At 39.0% G+C, this 19,501-nt stretch overlaps 1 protein-coding gene across 2 annotated transcripts in view; it reads left to right on the forward strand.

Moving 5' to 3' along the window:
• Nucleotides 1-19,501, forward strand: part of pcxb (pyruvate carboxylase b) — a 356,057-nt gene that overhangs the window by 315,631 nt on the left and 20,925 nt on the right. For both annotated transcript variants that reach the window (XM_042512173.2, XM_042512174.2), the window contains exons 22-24: nt 12,094-12,273; nt 17,423-17,597; nt 19,208-19,281. In XM_042512173.2, the coding sequence (XP_042368107.1) occupies nt 12,094-12,273; nt 17,423-17,597; nt 19,208-19,281 (429 nt within the window). The remainder of the gene's footprint in view (nt 1-12,093; nt 12,274-17,422; nt 17,598-19,207; nt 19,282-19,501) is intronic.

A 19,501-nucleotide genomic window follows, 5' to 3' on the forward strand; every position in this document is an offset into this window, starting at 1 on the left:
ACCAAGTTTGAGAGAGTGAGTGATTAAGTAAGAGCTATAAAAAACCAACTAACTAATGTAACACTATCACTAACCTCCATGCTTTCACTGTTTACTAACCTGTTTCCTGGCCTGTGCATTACATAAAATGTGACACATCAGAGAAAAAAAAAGAAAGAGGCATACTCTTGTGCACTGCAGAGCCCTGTACATGGCTATAGTTTAATGGTAACTGGAAAGCAATCTGTTGCCTATTTTTAGTGTGCTTTCTCACATTTAAAAACATACATGTGCTTATTTTAGTGTAACAGGAGATATAAGATAACATTGTTTTACGCATCTTCATTGCTGGTATGTGTCACAGACTATAGTCCAAAGATGTATTTGACATTCCTCTGTTAGCACCTCTTGCCCCGTTTCTGCCAAGCTGCCCTCTCTCCTTGCTTGGCTGAGCTAAACAATCCCAGATTAAGGTTTGGTACATCCAGTATTCTGTGTTGCCTAGATTCACTTTCAGCCTCACAGTCTGTTAGACCCTCTCTGGCATCCCCAGCTTCTCTGGGTACTTTTCTTACTCTACCCAAACTGTTTTACCATTTTGCCTGTTCTTTAGACATGTTGATCCTAAACTAGCAAATTACCTTTTCTGTATTCATCTTGACCCTGTCATTTACCTGAGAGTTTTAACTTTTTATTTCAGCGTGATAGTTTTATTCAGCACTGACACTGAATTTTGTGCTTTGTATTGCCCTGCTCTATGTAAATTTGAGTAGAAACTCCAGTGAACTAGTTTTGGGTTGATTTCCTGAAGGGCACATTAATCGTCGTCGTGGAGAGGGAGCTGTATTGCCAATTCTGCAGTCAACAATTTCATTCTCAGCCTAAATTCTCCCCAATTCTGCTTTTTTGTTTTTCATTATCTTTCATTAATTCCTTTGTTTTTCTCCCTTCATTATTTACCATCACGGCTTAGTAATAGATTCATCCCTCTTTCACCGCGTTCACGCTCACTCTGTAATTATTTTGTTCCCCAGTTTGCATTCCCCTTCTTTATCAAGCGGCCCTGTTGCTTTTCTTTTTTCACCTTTCTCTCTTTCTCATTCTATCGCTGCCTTACACACATTTATTCCCCAGCCATCTTTCTTATTTTGCTCTCGCAGGACTGAGATTGTCCAATACTCTATCTCCTCCTCCTCTCTATATCTCTTTTTTTATTCTTTATGTGTCTCTTTCTCAATTTTCATTCATGGGTCCCCACTCCTTTATTTCTTTTCCCCCCTCTCAGTTTTCCTCATCAATTCCTCTCCCCATACTCTATCAATTCAATTAAGACTCGGTGGGCTTCACTGCACAAGCCAATGTTGGCTTAATGTGCCTACGGGTCCTGCGATGCTCTCTGTTGTATCCTGTTAGCTTGACAATGGCTGTGTCTCTCACACAGTTGGCTTGTCGATAAGGGAGATAGAGTGTGTTGTCAGATATAGATATAAAGTAGACGCGCCACATACTGCACTGGTGCTAAGCAGAGCAACCAAGGTGTATACATTGACTGTGCTCTCCCACACATACACGCATCCACAGCAAAAGCCATATCTTAAAAGCCCAGAGTTGTGGGTGAAGGATAGTGTTGTCAGAGGACTTAATTTCCAGGCCACTTGTATGAAAAATGTATAAAAATTAAGGATGGTAACAGATGTGCCCCTCCCCACCATGAAGAAGACAACTCCAATTATGTCTGATTTTTTTTTTTTTTTTAAGTTTTAACGTTTAATCATCATTAAAGCATTTGCATAATAGTGATTTGCATTAACATGATTGCTTACTTTTCCAAGCTTATTAATTCTCTGTAGTCTCTTTAGGGGTGCCATGTCTTATTATTAAGAAATCAAGGTATTTGAACAGGATGTCTTTGAACTGACGAGAAAAAAAAGGCAAAAAGAAGCTCATTGGCTCTCACTTTTAAATAACATCAAAAGTATTCCAGGAGAATGTGCGACAAGTCAAAATTTATTTCCTAAAATGCTCATAAGCCTGTTTTATAGCTCAATATTAAGTCTGGTATAGTCATTACATTGAGCACCCAGTGCAGATTCACCTAATGCATGGACATAATTCACAATTATAAAGGACATCTGCTCAGCAAATTGAAGGGGTATAAAAAAATCCTATGTCTCTTGAGTTTTCAGCATTAATGCTGATTTGATTAGTCTGTTGTGAAAGTTTGAGGTTAGAAAAAACTGTCCTCTGTGCACTCTCATCTATCATGCAGCCATGAGGTTTGCATATACAGTAGACAGGCAATGTGATTAGTGACAGTGGATGGTTGCCACACTGCCTCCTACAGTAAAAAAAATTCAGACAGCCATTTGAAGGTAGCAGAATATCAGATAAGAAATAAAACGGCATGAGTTGAATAAATGTAAAAGGTTAGCCATGTGTAGCCCCAAATTTAAAACTATTATATAGAACGACTGGCTTTAGATAGGGCCATATTTGTCAGGCTTTGTTGCTCCTCTGTGATGAGTGGCATCGGAAAAACACTGATTTATTGACGTTTAACTGGTTTATTCAGCATTTTTTACCAGTTTTTTTTGTGTCTTTATTGATTTTTCTATAACATAGTCAGATTTGATATTTAAAACATTATACTGCAGGTATTAACATTACATCCACATATAAACAAACACATATAAACATCCCCCACCCTTACAAAAACTTTAACTGAAGTTCTTTCTCTCTTTTAAAGTTTCTCTTGGTATTTAACCATTTTTACCTGTTTTAATCACCTGTTCGTTCGGCTCATGGTAAAAACCTCTTAAATGTAAGAATCTAAAGTAATGTGAGCACATAACAGGCCCTGGGTGAGCGACAACAGTATAGAAGAAAATGCTGATTTGTACCGTGGAACTGCTTCATTCAGTATTTTTCCACCTTTAATCATCTGGTCTGTTTGGTTTGTAGAGAAAGAGACCTCTCTTGATAATGCAGCTCACGGTAAAACCTTCTGAAAAATGAACACTGAAGGAACTCTAATCAGGAGAAGTTCAGCTGGTTGAAATCTGCAGTCCTCACCGCTAGACACCACTAAACTACCCAAAATCTTACACCACATTGCAATGTGTTATTAGGCTTATGCTGTTTTTCCCCATCAGTGAGCTGTATTTAAAATGGATGAGTGTGGTTAATGCAGTGCTGTTCACTGGAAAAGGAGAATGCTAAATTAATAACAGAAAACATCTAAAAGTCTGTCTGGTGAAAGAACCTTAAGAAGCTGATGCAGCTGAGTGCAGAGCTACAGATAGTGACAGGGATTTTTTTTTGTCTTCTTACAAATGTTTTGTAACATGTCGTCATGTATTTTGCATCCCTCCACTGATGCCCGCCTGCCAGTCCTTTTCCCCTCATAGTTCTCCCAGTCACATAGCAGTGCTCCCGCTCTGACCGCAGTGGTGTAATATCACCTGAATGATATGATGCCAATGCTGACAAACTCTTTGCCAGAAGATAATGGTTCTAATTAATCTCTTCTCGTTCTGGAGCTACTTATTATTTGTGCTTGAGGGCGTATTAGCACCAGAGCGGTTGGACAAAACATACATGAACTGAAGCCTACCGGCGCTGTTTTAATAATGTAGTCTCTTACAATACCAGACATAAGGTAAAACTTTCTGTTGTCAGTATCTTTTTGTTTTACACAAGGTATTTGCACATCTTCTCATGAATTACAGTGAAGAGAGTTTGATTGCTACTTGTTACATTAAGTCTACAAACATCAGCGTTCTGCAGATGCTTGAGTGTTTTACAACTTAAGCAGAAGGAAAAAAGACAGATCAGACTATATGTATATATTTATTTGTAGTGCTGCAAGGAATGATTATTTCCATTATCAGTTAGTCCACAGATTATTTTTCTCATTATCATAAGGACTATAAATGTCAGTAAATAGTGATAAATGTCCATCGACATTTTGGGAAATGTGCTTATTTGCTTTCCTGCTGAGAGTTAGATGAGATTGATACCACGCTCTTATTTATGTGTCAGAAGTCTTGTAGTTGCCATGAGGTTTCCAAACGACTCGCCAGGACTCGGCAAAAGTCAGAAATCATCCACAACATTTTATCTTTTACCTTTCAAACCACTTTTTCTGCAAATTTAACAACTGAGATATAATGTGTACATCCCTTAAAGTGTGCGCTGTACTTATCTAAAAAAGAAGTACCGGATTGGGATTCTGTATCGGCAGATAATCCATATTAAATGACTTGGGAATGGGGCAAAAAAATATGATCAGGACACCCCTATGTTAAACACATCATGATAACAGACACCTGCTCCACAACCCAGCTGTAATTTAGTTTCACCTCATACTCATTTTTACTTAATAGAGCTTGAACGCATCATTATGTGACTCAGTGCAACCTCTACTCCACTGACTGCTTAGAGGTGACGTGCACCAGCTCTCCTCCTGCTGATTTTAATGGATTTTTTGTTTAGTGTAGCATTATCAAGGAAAAAAAATAGATGCATCCCCGACGAGACTGTAGTGAGTTTATTGCGTCCTCTCATCTCGACAGCATCTCAGCGAAGAGCTCTGTTTGTCCCAAACACATTTTACCGGGACGCAGGCTGCTACAGTTCATATCATTACACAGAATTAAGATTACATAGCCTATTTGTCAAGCAGTCCTTGTATTCTTCCTGTAACTGCTCATTATATTAAGTTTGTGGCCATTAGTCTCAAGCCCTGCTTTTTAGCCTGTGCAAAATTGATGTAGCACAACAGAATAACATCTGCCTCTGCCATTAGTGAATTTCTTTTTATTCAAGGCTGATGACAGTCAACGAGGTGAATATCAGCCAATATCGATTTTCAGCAGTGGATTGGTGCATTCCTAATTTATAGGTGCTGGTTGAAGGATTTTGTACTTTTGGACGGAGCCATGCTATCTGCTGTCTGCGGTCTTTATGCTAAACTAAGCTATTGAGCTTCTGGCTGCAGCTTCATGTTGCACATCTAACTCTTCCATTTCAACTCTTCTTCAAGGACAAAAAGAAGTATAGAAGCACCTTTGTAGAAAAATAAGAAAATCAAAAAGATTCACACTTGAAACTTAAAGCTGATTTTCTTTTTTTCCATTTATGCTTAAAAGAAATTAATTAAACTGTTGATTGACCAAAATGTATCCATTTAATTTCCCGTCGACTGACTAATTGGGTTCATCTTAATTTATTTCATCGCAATAAAACAGTCTAACCTTTAGCAGGCAGTCTATTTTAGTTATCTAAAGTCCTGAAACTGTCATTTATTTGGATACTTCTGAAACTGTACTTTTTCCAGCTCTCTAATGCCTCTTTCCCCTCTTTTTTTCCTACATTTAATTTGAGTTTCTTTTTTCTGTTTTCCTCCCCATTTCTTTCTCGCACAGCTTCATCTGTCACAACATGAGCTTGTCAGTATAAGACGGACAAGTTGTGTTTGTGTGTGTAAGTTCTGTCTTTCTCCTTTACCTAACTTACTGTGTCACTTTCCTTTTGCAATTACAGGCACGTATTCACTCACCTCCATACTCCTAAAACAAACACACATTCAGTGTCTCTTACTTGGAGGTGGAGCACCTCATTGTATTGCCTGTGGGGCTGCAGATGTCTATTGCTCTTGTCTGTTTGCCTCTGTCTCCTCCCCATCGCTTCATCTGTCCATTCCTTTCTCTCTCGCTCTCTCTTCCTGTCGTTCTCTTCATCATCCTGTGTGCTGTCTCTCTTCGCTCTCCCACTCCACTTTCACTTCGTTTCATCCTCTCCTTCATTGCCTCCTCCCACCTTCCCTCATTTTGATTAGACTTCCTTCATGTATCTCTAATCTTTCTATCATTTCTCCACTCCTCCTCCTCCTCTGTGAGTCTCTCGTTATCGCTCCTCTCTCCTGTCTCCTCCTTTCCTGACAGGTACCATTCTTCACTCTGCTCCTGGCTTTGCTGGCTAGCATTATAGGGTTTGTGTATGTGTGTTTATTGTATTTGCCTTCCTTCACACAGACGCACACACACTGTTCCGGGTGATATAATCCTTTGCCCATTAGGGGAGTTTGGATAGAGTTGCTTTTCAAAACAAATTCAAGCAAAGTACACAGACGGATGACACACGCAGGCACACACAAAATCAGCGCCATGCTTTCACACACACATACACACACACTCCACTATACTGGCTTTCTACTGCCAGCTGTGTGGAGTCATGCAAGACCACTTAGTGAGAGCTGTACATTAGTGAGAGTGAGAAAGATGGACAGAAGGCAGGTGAAGAGTAGTGCAAGAGAGCCAAGACACATGGAGGTAGTAGAAATAGAAAGAGCCAGTCAAAGTGGAGGAACGGAGGTGGACAAGGGTGGAACAGGTCTTGTGTGTCAAGTGTGATAATATGAGCCTGCATGAGGAAGTACATAAGGTTGAAGATGAGCTTAAGTGGTGGTGAGAAAGACATGGAAAAATCAGAGAGCTGAGTGCTGCTGCGTTTTGAGGGGAGCAAGCAACATTACTGAATATATATAATGGTTTTAGATGCTTCAGCTCTGTTATTCATATGTAATTTATGTCATATCAAATATAATAAAGCTGAGGTGAATTGAGACATTTTAATGATATGCTCAGTATCCTAAAGTCTTCTGCAGAGATCACATGTCCATTTATTTATTTAAAAATTATATGATGACAATTGAGCTGTACCTCTCTTCACACTAACACATTATTGATGAGAGGAGCTGTTTGCAGATGTTTTTAAGTGAAAATCAGATGTTTAAATCCAGGAGAATGGACAGTTTTCTTTCACTTTTAATGTGCCTGATGTTCAAAAATGTAGTTGTGGCGGTGGATGATTTATTTGTGGCGGCCCGCCAGTCTGAAATGACCGCCAGTTCCATACACATTTAACTATTAATAAAAAGTACTGTATTTCTTACATCTATATTTTTTTTAATGTCTTTGCTCACCCAACTCCATATGCAGTATATGTTTACCTTTCTTCCAGGGCTACATAATACAAGGAAAATATGCAATAATGATTTTACTTAGAGTAATACAAATGGATATTAAAGTGTACTCACTTATGTCTTTTTACCGCTTACAGTATACTGCTAAAATACAACACACTACTTGTTGAATTTCTAAAAAAGAAAATTCTTTAGAACAAATTTAACTGAACCCAAAAGACACCAAATAAAAAAAATGTCACATTTTAATATGCCGATACTAGTTTAACTAACTTAAAATTTCCTGAGCAATCTTTTGTATTGTTTCTCGATATTGCAGTGACAGTTAAAAAAACAATATATTGTGCAGCCCTACTTTCTGCTTACATCTTCTTAATGCATATAAACTGTGAAACAACATAAAATACACTAATATAGGTTGTTATTCTGACGTTGTCCTGTAGCCAGTTATTACATTCACTTTATCTTGACTGCTAAAGACCAAAGACCAAAGGTTTTCTTTATAATGAGCATTATAGCCTCACAAAGCTGCTGTCGTAGCTGTGGACTATTTGTCTGCAAACAGTTTCAAAATGTGGTCAATGTTGGCTGACTCTAGATAGAATAACAACTTGCCTTTTCTAGTGGATTGGGTGTGTGCAGAGGATAAAAAACAGGTTACTCACAATAGTTCAACAGATAAAAAAAAACAGCAAATGAAGTTGGGGTTTGTTTTGTGTTGCCCCTAAATTTACAAGCATTGCTGTTGCAGAGAGAAAAAGCAACATTATAGAAGATTTAAAGCAATCAACCTCCCCTTTAATATGTGCTTACATGGTTAACAGTGTGGTCTGTTTGTTTTGGACTGAAGTGTGAGCTTCTGACATAATTAACACCATGCCATCATTTAAAATGAGAGGATTCAGCAGTGAGGGGTCTGAGCTCAGCTACACACAGGAAAAAAACAGATTTTTCTAACCCTTCACGACCAGGCTGTGATTTACTGCACTCCTCATCTAAAAATATAGAAAAGCTCACACATCACATAGAGCTCACACATGGTTGGAAACACGATTTTCTTTTCCTATGTGTGATGCACCTAGAGAGAGATGAAGGTGGGTGATTTATCAACAGAGATTGATAGTGAGAGTAACACTTTAAACTGTGGTTAAAGGGGGAAAAGGAATATTTGGCATAGGGACAAAGGAAAAGAGGGATGGGTGCGGGATGGAGGTGATCCATGTGGAAAGAGCAAAAACTCAACATCATGGCTGTTAGTGTGAAGATAGAATATAGTAGTGAAGCGAGTTAGAGGGGGATGGAGTAAGAAGGATGGATCATGAAGACAGATAATAAAGAGGAGTAACAATTCTTAATTTTACAGTGAAAAAATGAGAAAAATAGACTCTGGAGACAGAAAGATGTAGGAAACAATAGAGAGTGGCAGACGGGCTGAAGGTAAACAGGGAATGCACAGTCATGCTGTTTTCTTCGGTCTCCGATAGATTTCGAGTAACTCGGCAGTGAGCTTTTGTTATGCAGCTATACCAAGTTAATGGCCTCTCCAGGGATTTCAGGAGCCCATTCAAATCTCTTAAGCTTTTCTGTAAATAGTTGTTCTGTTAAAGCAATGTATCATTATCGCCTCTATTCACAAACCCAATCAAACTGAGCTTTAGGTGTTGCAGCAGGGACCTTCTGAAGGGAAGTGCACACTTGTTTCAGTCAGCAGGATGCTTTTTTTTTCTTGTATCTTGCTGGGAACGCATTGATTTGCTTGCGAGGCTCCTTTGAACATTTGTGAAGTGGTTGTGGACTTGGGTTGTTTTTAAAAAGATGTAGCTTTTCACTGTGAGATTAATTGTAGTGACGGTATTCAAATAACTTGTGCCTGAACAACTGGAATACACCTCCTGGTTCCATTTCTAAATAGAGTCTTGCAGTCGAAGGAGCTATTTCAAGTGCCACAGACAATATGGGGATTTTTTTAGGCTTGTATGGTACTGAAATCATCAGTGCAAAAGATTAACAACTGTGAGAAAAAAAATATATATATATATATATATATATATATATATATTTAAAGGGTAAAACATAGGCTTACGCACAAGTAAGGTGATAAGTTAACTGTAACTCCTATTATGCATTTTGTCGAGAAAAATTCAATCATGAAGCTTATGACATTGAGAAAAGTGAATCATGATATATAGTTTTCATCAATTCAGTTTTGACTTCTGGATCAATTTTGAATTAATGCAGTCAAAGTAACAGTAGTTTTATGAAAGCAGCAATAGCTCAGTGTAAAATGATTCTAGTATAAGTGAAAGTCATGCTTTCGAAATCTCGGGTAGAAGTACAGAAGTATCAACAGCAAAATGCATTTAAAGTATCCAAAGTAAAAGTACTCCCCTGTCTGTGTGACATTATATTATTTGTTTATATAATATATGAATCAGTAGTTAAATGTATAACAAATTAATCTATAATGCATAATAATTTAGAAACTGAGAATTTTGTATGCATAACCTTAATCTGAAAAGTGAAGTAACTAATGCTGTCCACTAAATGTAGTGGAGTGAAGCGTACAATCATTGTCTCTTAGATAAAGGGGAAGTAGAAAGTAACATGAAATGGAAATACACAAGTAAAGTACAAGTACCTCAAAATTATACTTGACTAAATATACTTAATTACTTTGCACCACTGAATGCAGTAACTGAAAGAGCTATCAAATCTTGGAAAATCTCTAGACGATATCACTCATTTATCTGTTATAAACCTCTGCAAATGGCTTGTAGTGAACGCTTTGTGCACAAAACGAAAGCAGTTGGGGGCGCCCTGGTAGTCAAGGGGTTAAGACACTGACCATGAACTGCAACTTCCACTGGATTGTGTCCGGCCAGGGACCCGTTGTTACCAGTCAATCTCCATCGCTCTGTTTTCCTCGTTTGCTTTGACTGCGAAATATACGAGATGTAACAAATGAATTAGAGTCTTAATGTTGTTTGATATGCAAATATGTCTTTAAAGATATACTATAAAGTATCTCTTAAAAAAGAAAGAAAATCTATAGACTTATACAGAATTTACTTATTTATGTAGAAGTGTGTGGTGGTTTCTTTTTCTGCAGGGACTCTGCAGTCTGCCTGTACTGTCTTATTATCTGTTTTTGGGGGGTTAGGGTAAGCAACATACATCCAAGAGACATCCAAGAAACGCATAAAGTGAGATGAAATGAGAGTGAATGTCTCGTTGGCTTTTACTTTCACTTGCTCTGGCTACAGATTTATATAACTGAAAGCACGTGTTACAAAATGGGGGCGTGAGACATGAAATGTCGCGAGCAATTATCTGTCAAAGACAACAATATACTATATATAGAAAATACCAAGAAATATACCTAGAAAGTACCCAGTTTATCTTTAAAGGTAGCATTCTACTCAGTAACTGATGTATTACTGTAGCACTGATGGCATTTACTCTCCACAACAAGTTATAGTGAGGTAGTTGGTAGTCCTGTCATCACGAGAGATCAATGGCTCTTACACACACACACACACACACACACACTCACACACTCACTCACTCACTCTCATGCAGTTGGACTGTGCTTGTTTGAAGACTAAAGTAATCTCAGGAGATCAGATAACATCATAAGCACCCAGTTCTCAGGGGAGATGTGGTAATCCCAGTGCAGCGTTTGTAAATGAGTGCATGTGTGTGTACTTCACGTCTCTTTGGCATCACATCTCTTAGAAATAGATATGAAGTTCCGAATTTTTTTTAAGAATGTCAGTTTGATCTATATTCACTCATTTTCTCGTATTTTCCTCTCTGTTTTTCATCTGATATCGACAGAATGGACTAATTGCCACATAAATAGGCATCTTGTAATGAGTGTATGCCCACTCTTTGTTCTCTCTAGTCCTTCAGCTGTCAGTACTGGAGTCGGGCTCATAAACAGGACACTTACCCTCTGCTGGTGTCTCCAAAATGTGAGACTAGTTTTAAAATTGAAAGCATTTGGGTCCTGAGATGAGACTGTTTCTTTCTCTTTTCCCCATTTTCACTCTTTGATCACATTTAATAATAAGGCTTTTAGAATTGAGTACAAACAGGAATATCTGTGTGAGAGACACAGATTTAGCCAAAGGGGGTTTTCAGGTCTTTTATTGTTAATGAATCATATTAATTGACCTCTTTCTCTCTTTAATGTTCTGAATATCAAATGGAAGTGAACAGGAAGCCTTAAATCTGTCTCTTCATTCATTACAATGGAAGAGTAATGTGTGCAATTTGATGTTTGCATCAGTGTCCTGTTCACAGTCAAAAAAAGACTCCACTTATCACCATTATGCTAATAGGGATCGCTATTACCATAATGATATGCCATTATAAATAATGAAAGAATGAATACATGTGATTTTAATGAATGTTTTCCTCGCTCTTTCTTCTTCCCTCTTTATTTCCAGGTTCATTCTGTTTTCATAGAGAAGACCTGTGTAGTTTAGTTCGTGGCTGCCAAATCAAATGATTAAAGAGATTGTATAGATATAAACATCTTTTCATTTCTCATTCTGCTTCCCCGGCCCTCCCTTCTCTCCAGGTCACTCAGTACTTAATCTTCACAGACAGCATCTTCATTAAAACGACAACTCTGTCACCACTTTTCTCTGTTTGTGAAATCATTGTGGATGTGCATCCCTACCTGCACACTGCTGACAGGAAACTACACAGCAGGACTTTACAGAGAAAAATAGTGCAAGCCTGGCAAACAGTGGCTGTAACTTCTGCTTTTTGGAGTAAAACTAAAAGATTAGACCATAGAAAACTGTAATATTATCCAGAATAGATTCTCTATGTGGGTTTTTCTGATGTTTGTCAGATTAAAAGGCCAGTGGTCACGTACCGGAGAGAAATAATACTACCTCATCTCGTCCTAAGCAAACTGAGATATCATCTGCTTGCAGAGGCTGCACTTTAATATCTTGTGCTCAGTCTGTGGTGAAATAGAATATCTTACAGAGGGCTAAACTGAGCTGATATTAGCTCTTCTTTTCATCCTCCACTTCCCCTCCAAAAAAAAGGAACAGGTTCAACATATTAAGACATAAGTTTGATACTTAGACCTCTGTCTTCCTCTCCCTCAGGTGACTCCATCCTCTAAGATTGTTGGTGATTTGGCCCAGTTCATGGTGCAGAACAACTTGACCAGGGCAGAAGTGGAGGAGAGGGCAGATGAATTGTCCTTCCCTCTGTCTGTGGTTGAGTTTCTGCAGGGATACATCGGGATACCACATGGAGGATTCCCAGAGCCGTTCAGATCCAAGGTACAGTGGCTTGTCCTGTTTGCACACATACATGACATTTTTTTCTTCTTGTAGTTTAATGTCTTACGTGGATTTCATGAACACTGATTTGAATTTTTAAGGCAGTTTAGGACTCCAAAAAAATCAAAAAACAAAAAACCCAAACTAAACTCAATTGAAACTTTTAATCTTTGTCTTCTTAACTTCTTCCTTCACTTTAACTTTTTATAGAGCCAACACATAGCACAAACGCATGCACACGAGCTAGTTGGCTTTGTTTTCTAGTGTTTTTAACTCCAGTTACAACCTTGAAATCATCACATAAAGGCACAAGTGTATACACACATACAAATTCAGTCACTTGCTTGCTTACATCAGACTGTTGCCAACAGTGAAGAAAACCGTGATACTGCTCTGTCCTCTTATCTCCTCTCCGTTCCTTTACCTCTGTCTACTTCTTTTGTCTCCTCTTGTCAAGACTGTGAACAGCAAGGGAGACACTCTCATGTGCACCAGGGGCCAACAGCCTACAGTCTCCCCGGGAGAGCTGCATGAACACACACAGACGTGAATAGAGGCAAATTTGTCACATTCTCCCAAAAACCTGCTGACATATTGGCACACTTGACATTTCCCAAAAATAGTCAGACTGTTTTTTTTTGTTTTGTTTTGTTTTTTCAAGAAAGGAACTAGAAAGGGATGTTTTCCCCCACTAATATTCACAGATGCTTCTTAATGTATCATCAGTGAGATGGCTGGCACATAAAATGTGAAATATTTGGTGTGAGACCCTGTCTACACTTTACCACATGACAATGAAATATAATTAAAGGATAGATAAAATATCATTAATCATCTTTTTACTGCCTTTTTTTTGGCTGGACAACAACAATGTGGGGGCCAGCCCTATAAACATGAAAGTCTGGCCCTGGGTCATCGAATGATGATGTTCGCACAAAAAGAGACAGAGTTCAACACTTCATACTCTGATAACCGCCAGAGGGGAAAACAAAAGGTGCCAAAATATGAAAGCAAGGGCTGAAACGCTAACTGTATGCCTGCAGCCAGCTAAAACATTAGATAGCACCTCAAAACATTATTTTAGCACCTTATGTTCACCAAAAAGTTACACTGACAAACTGAATATTGTCTGTCCATCTCAGTGTCCTTTCTCTATACCCAGCTTATCTTGGAAATATGATCCCACCGAATGGCCAGTAGTGACATATTTTGATATTTATTTGGTCAAATCACCGGGTAAGATCATACTTAAGCCTAACAAAGATCAAACAAGGCACTACATTGTTTAGTTAGCTTCAGTCTTTACAGTGTGTCTGTCTACCAAAACGCTGGTGCACGTAGGCAGACTTGATGTCAGGATCCAACAGTTTTCCCATATCTTTTTGTTGATTCCTTACATCTTACTGTTAAAAGTTTCGTTTTTTTTGTTTGGCAGCTTGTAAAAAATTAGTCATGGATTCTTTACCATGTTGGTAGTGCATCCAACCACAAAGCAGCTTTAAGGCATTTTTATGTTGTTTGGTAGCAGACGTAAATAACAAGGATGCACTTTCACCCAAGACAAAGTCAATGGACAGCAATATATTGTTTTCCTCTCTGGTGGGGGCGGGGCTTAAAAGTGCTCTGTCTTTATCAGAAAGTAGTGTTGGCGTTGCTCTATTGGCTGCAACAGTGCATCAGCTAGTGAAACAAAATAAATCAATACATAAAAATATCACCAAAGAAAACAAAACATTCAGCATCAGTCATATGGAAAATTGAAGGCAGATGAGGTCATTTATAGTCTCCTTTTCCCTGCCATTTGATGTTTTATTCTAAATTTATATATAGCCAGCTGCTGTTTACATAGGCACCGTGTTTATGAACTCTGCGTCATGTGTGCCTGAACGCCATTTTCTACTGTGACGCTGCCAGATTGCGTTTGTTTACACAGTCCAGGCATATACCAGGTATATACCTGTCGTAGTCTTGTTTTTGATGAACTGTATTACATTTAGCTAAAGATCCCTTTAACTTGCCCTGTCAAGTTCACCTTCATTTTTAGCTTTGCTCTGATTTCATCTCTTACTTGTTGGTAATGAACCTGTCCACCCATTTATTTGTGAATTCATCTGTCTCTTCAGTTAGTGTTTCTCCCTGACATTTTTCCTCCTATTTGTTTACTTCTCTGTGAAACTCACTCCTGACATCCTGTCACCCTTATCATCAAGTTGTCTTTTCTCTCACTGTCTCTGTAAACTGTAATCAAATGTTTGTCATTTAGCTTCCCAGGCTGTCCCACCCTAGCCAATCACAGTGATTTTTTTTTTCTCATTTTTGACATACACTATACAACCCCATGTGTCCACTACCTCTCTATTAGTGTCTCTCAATCGGTCCTGTTTCTTAAAACTATGGTATGAGAGTCGCTCCTATTAAACAAACTCGGTGGTGAACAACTCTCATATTCATTTAGATCTTTGTTATTTTGTTTTTTCCAGTCAGCACTGGAATACGTATTGCCAAGAGAGGCATCCATGCTTTTTCAGCAATCCACCCTCAATATTTGATGCATAAACACAAGCAGCTTTTTCCACACAGAGCTTATGAACCCATTCTCTCCATCCCTCTGATTCAGTTAAATTCAGAATTTAGCTTTTGTCCAAATTATTTTTGCTTTCCTTTCACAATGTTTTCATTTGTGCTCATTGTGCCTGTATTTACACGCCAGCTGTAAGTTTGAGACAAATCTGATAAATCTTACTGTCACCCAATGTATATGTCAGAGTACTTGTAGAGTATAAATCAAAAAAATTGGTGTCAAGATCATGCAAGTTAGATAGTGAAAGAAAGCAAAACATGACTTTTTGCAAGAGTATGATCCTACAAAGAGCTTTGTTTATTGGGGTAGATTGCCTCATGTCAGGCATTGACCATCATTTCCTGCTTCTTCGTTTCTCCAAGTCATGTTGGAGCTATTTTTGCAAGCTTTAGTGTGATAAGCTTATTAGTTAGCACCTGTAAATGGTCTTCTTGCATGCAAGTCTGACACCCCACAACATTGCCGCATGCAAGACCCATGAGATATCTGCATCCATGTTTGCTGAGCTTACGGTTATTTTTGCATGCTAGCAGCAAGGAACAAGTCATGTTTCTTTAATGGAGCTTTGGTGGCATTGATTAGTTGGCAAGCATGCCCTCACATGCATTAATTTCAGTTGCACATACCATCATAAATGCACACAAGTTACTTGCATGCATTGGAAAAACTTTTCAAGACGCAAAGTGGTAATTGAGGCATTTCCTCATTTTAATTCTGTCGCGCTCAGTTCATTTGCAGCGTGGGTGGACAGAGAGAATGGTCAAGGGAGAGGGAAACACAAAAGACAGGGAGGCAGAGGAGTGAAAGAGGGAGACTGTGGGAGGATAGATGGGAAGATGGGGTAGAGGGAGAGAATGAGGAAGCCATCTGAAAGAAAGTGAATTCAAGAAATAAGATTATTGTCAAAAGAAATCCAGCACATCCCTCAGAGGCAGTGCACTCGGAAAGAAAGGAAGAGTGAAAAATCTGTGACAATAAAAGAGAGAGAGAGGAAGTGTGTTGTTGAGTTGTTTAAGAGGAATGAGAAGAAAGAGCAAATAACCTTGAAGGAAGACTTTGTCTTTCCTACATTTGTTAATGCAGATACACACACACACAGAGTGAGTATTTGTCGAAGTCTCACACTTAAACAATCAAGCAGTTTTAGGTGTAAGACATCCTCAGAGGATGCGATGTTAATGAGCAGGGGGCTCAAATGAGGCTGCCATCTTTGAAGTGTCTTTCTCTCACACACAAATGAGTCAGCTATCTTTGAACTGTTAGCTCTGTGACTAATAGCATTGCACCGGGCCCTTTGTCTGGAGATTTCTGCAAGGCACACACACATGCACTCATGAATTTGCCGACATGTTACACACACACACACACACACACACACACACACACACACACACACACACACCACCTAACATACAGTAGCACACACATTTGCAAACATAACATGAATATATGCACATATATTTACTGTATGTATGCACACAGGAGACATATAATCAGGTGAATGTTTAATTTGGTGCACATGGTGTTATGCTTAAAGTGCAAATGAGTGATGCGTACAGATTACCAATGCAGTACTTAACATGTTATCGAAGGTGATGATTATTTTAACCTGGAGAAAGCGAACACACACAAACTCAGAGGAAGCCAACACAGGAAGATTTGCTATTAGCTTTTTCTGTTGATACATTTCTAAGAAACATTTGTCGAAGCACTTCAGCAGTTTAAATAGGCTAATTGTATGGAGATTTCTGCAAGTGTCCCTCCCTCCCTGTGCGCCTGTGTAGACTGTGTCATCAGAAGCTGAAGATAACTGTGAAAACACAAAACAGCAGCCCTTAGGCAAAATGCCGGTGTCTTGACATAATCTCTTCACCAGACATTATTAGTAGCCTCAGATCGATTGTCTCCACAAGTTGTGTCAGATACCAACAACTGTGTGGGCCGATAAAATGTCATCATTAGTCTTCCAGCAGCCTCCACTTTCCACAATTATCCCTTTTCTTTCTCCTCGTCTTTCTCCTCTATTTCTAAAAACCGGGATGATGTGTCACATATGCAGCAGCACTGCAGTCATCTGTGATCGGCTGATGACACTTTGCTGGAGAGGAAAAGATGAGCGAGACGGGGGGAATTAAAGTGGATATCACTGCAGATCTTAACACGACAGCGTTGCCACTTTTATGCAAATAACAAAAAATAACTTGCATTAAGTTTAATATTCTCTCCGATTCAAGTGTTTCTCCATCCCTAAAAACAGCTCCCCATGTCTTCCTCCTCCTCTCACCCAAAGTCTCTCTGTCACTCCACTGCTTTGACAGGGTGCGGCTTTTATCCAGACTTATAGTTGTGAAGTACAATGTGAAGGTTTTACCAGCTCTTTATACATCCCACATGCTGCAGAGTCCCATGGGGTACTATGAATGGGGAAACATTCAGAAAGTCTATATGACTTTGACTAAAAACTTTGAGTGATCTGTTTGTTTCCTCATTTCTTGCACCCTTGTAGCGTCTATCTTTTTGTGTTTCCTAGCCTTCATCTTTCCCACTCCTTTTCTCTTTTAATTCCAGGTGCTGAAGTCCCTCCCCCGTATTGAGGGTCGTCCCGGTGCCTCCCTGCCACCCATGGACTTCAAGGCCCTGGAAGAGGGGCTTCGATCAGCACACGGCGATGATATCACCCCTGAGGATGTGATGTCAGCAGCCATGTACCCCAAGGTGTTCCAGGAGTTTAAGGAATTTACTGGTAAGTGACTTGAGAATGGATCTTTGTATCCAGAGAAGAAAATTAAGAACGGGAATCAACAAATTGTTTATCTCGATTTTTAATTATTGTGAATTTAATCAAATTGGATCTGTTATATTGAACAAGTCTGGGTGCACGGCATTTGGTCTCGTTCCCACACGCTCTCCCTCAGTCTCATTTGTATTATTACTGGGGCTTGAAATTAGCATCTAACCTTAAGTCAGGAACATTCAAGTTTTATCAGGTAGAAATGATTTTACTTGTTGTTTTTGGCAGTTCGCATAAAGGAAAACAATCACACTTAAGCCGATTCAGGGGAGAGCAGAGTTTAAACAAAAAGTGGAAACACAGCAACTGATGGTGAATTAACATGACGTACATTTAAAAAACTAGAACAGCAACAAAATGGTGCTATAGGGGGATAATTTAGCGCAACCAGGAGTAGCATTTTTTAGCAGCTTTTAAGTGCATGCAGTCGGCAACAGCGTGTAGCAGGAGAAGGCTGTGATGTTAGGAGTTTAGTAAGAATCCATTCTAGAGGAGTCAAATTTTCCAAGTTGTTTAAAAACAGCAGTAACATTCAGCTGCCTGGATTACCACTTGCTTTGAGGGGTGAGAAAATGTTAGCATTAAATGGGTAGCGCTTCATTGTGAGGAGTTTTAGTTAATGTACAGCTGTTGCTTGACTGCTTAAGGTTAAGACTGAACACACCCCTGAGCCTGAACCTAAAAGGGATAGTTTGGATTTTTTGAAGTGGGGTTGTACAGGTTGCTTATCAGTAGTCAGTGTATTACATACTGTAGATTTCAGTCGGTGCACCCCCAGTCTGGAGAGGCAGGCTGGAGTACCAGCATGGAGGTGAAACATTGCACTGCTGTGGATGGGCAGAAAAAAAAGATCTGAACCCCTCTAAAAATATCAATATCAATTTTAAGTATATGCTATATTTAGAACATTTTCATTGCTTTACCTCGCTATCAAGAAAGCAATTTCCAATAAGGAACTGAAGCTGTTAAATCACCCTCTTCATTCTCCATTGAGACAAACAATAATTTAAGATCGCTAAACACAGGAGCTGCTGGTCTGCACCTGCCTCCATCAGTTAGTTTGTTGGATTAATGTGCGATTCTAGCATTTTAAAGGGTTAGTGCGGATTCACCAAAATCACGCAATAGCAAAAACAAACAAGCTGATTTAGGCAATGAAAGGCCAGCAGCTCCTGTATTCGGCAATCTTAAATAACCCAATTATTTCTTACACTGACCATGGATAAGTGCTTCATACAACCTCACTTTAAAAGATCCCTTTAACACTCAGTCTTTTCTAATTTCATTTTTGACATAAATTAATGGCCTTGAAGTAACCTCCTTATTATACTGGCATCATCTGATTTCCTGAGGTCTTAAAGTAGGTGTGTCGAGTTGTGTATTGCCTGCATTATGAAATATGGAACCCTGTTTGCTTGAAAGTTGAAGAACAGACAATTGAGTTAAGGAAATCATTAACCAACACATATTGTAGTTTGTATTCTTTGTGTTCTTTCATTCATTATCATTATCACCAAACAATGTCGCTGATATTAAGGTCACTTCTGTTTCCTCCTCCCCAGCTAACTTTGGTCCAGTGGACTGTCTCAGCACCCGGCTGTTCCTGGACGGACCCAAAATCGCAGAGGAGTTTGAGGTACACAGCTTCACACAGCAGACCATTTAATGTTAGGGCAGAATTTTAGTGGGAAGTCCTAATATAAACACCATGACCCATGTGGTTTGTAGCTGGAATGACAGTTTAAAGGGGAGTAAGGCAGGATATTTAGTCCTTTGCAATAATATTTCTTTACCCTGTCTTGAGTGCTGGGTGATATGGATTTAAAATAATATAACAATATTTTAGGATATACTGC

Source organism: Plectropomus leopardus, chromosome 23 (assembly GCF_026936395.1).
Source record: "Plectropomus leopardus strain MGB_pleo_1.0 chromosome 23, ASM2693639v1, whole genome shotgun sequence".
NCBI lineage: Eukaryota > Metazoa > Chordata > Actinopteri > Perciformes > Serranidae > Plectropomus > Plectropomus leopardus.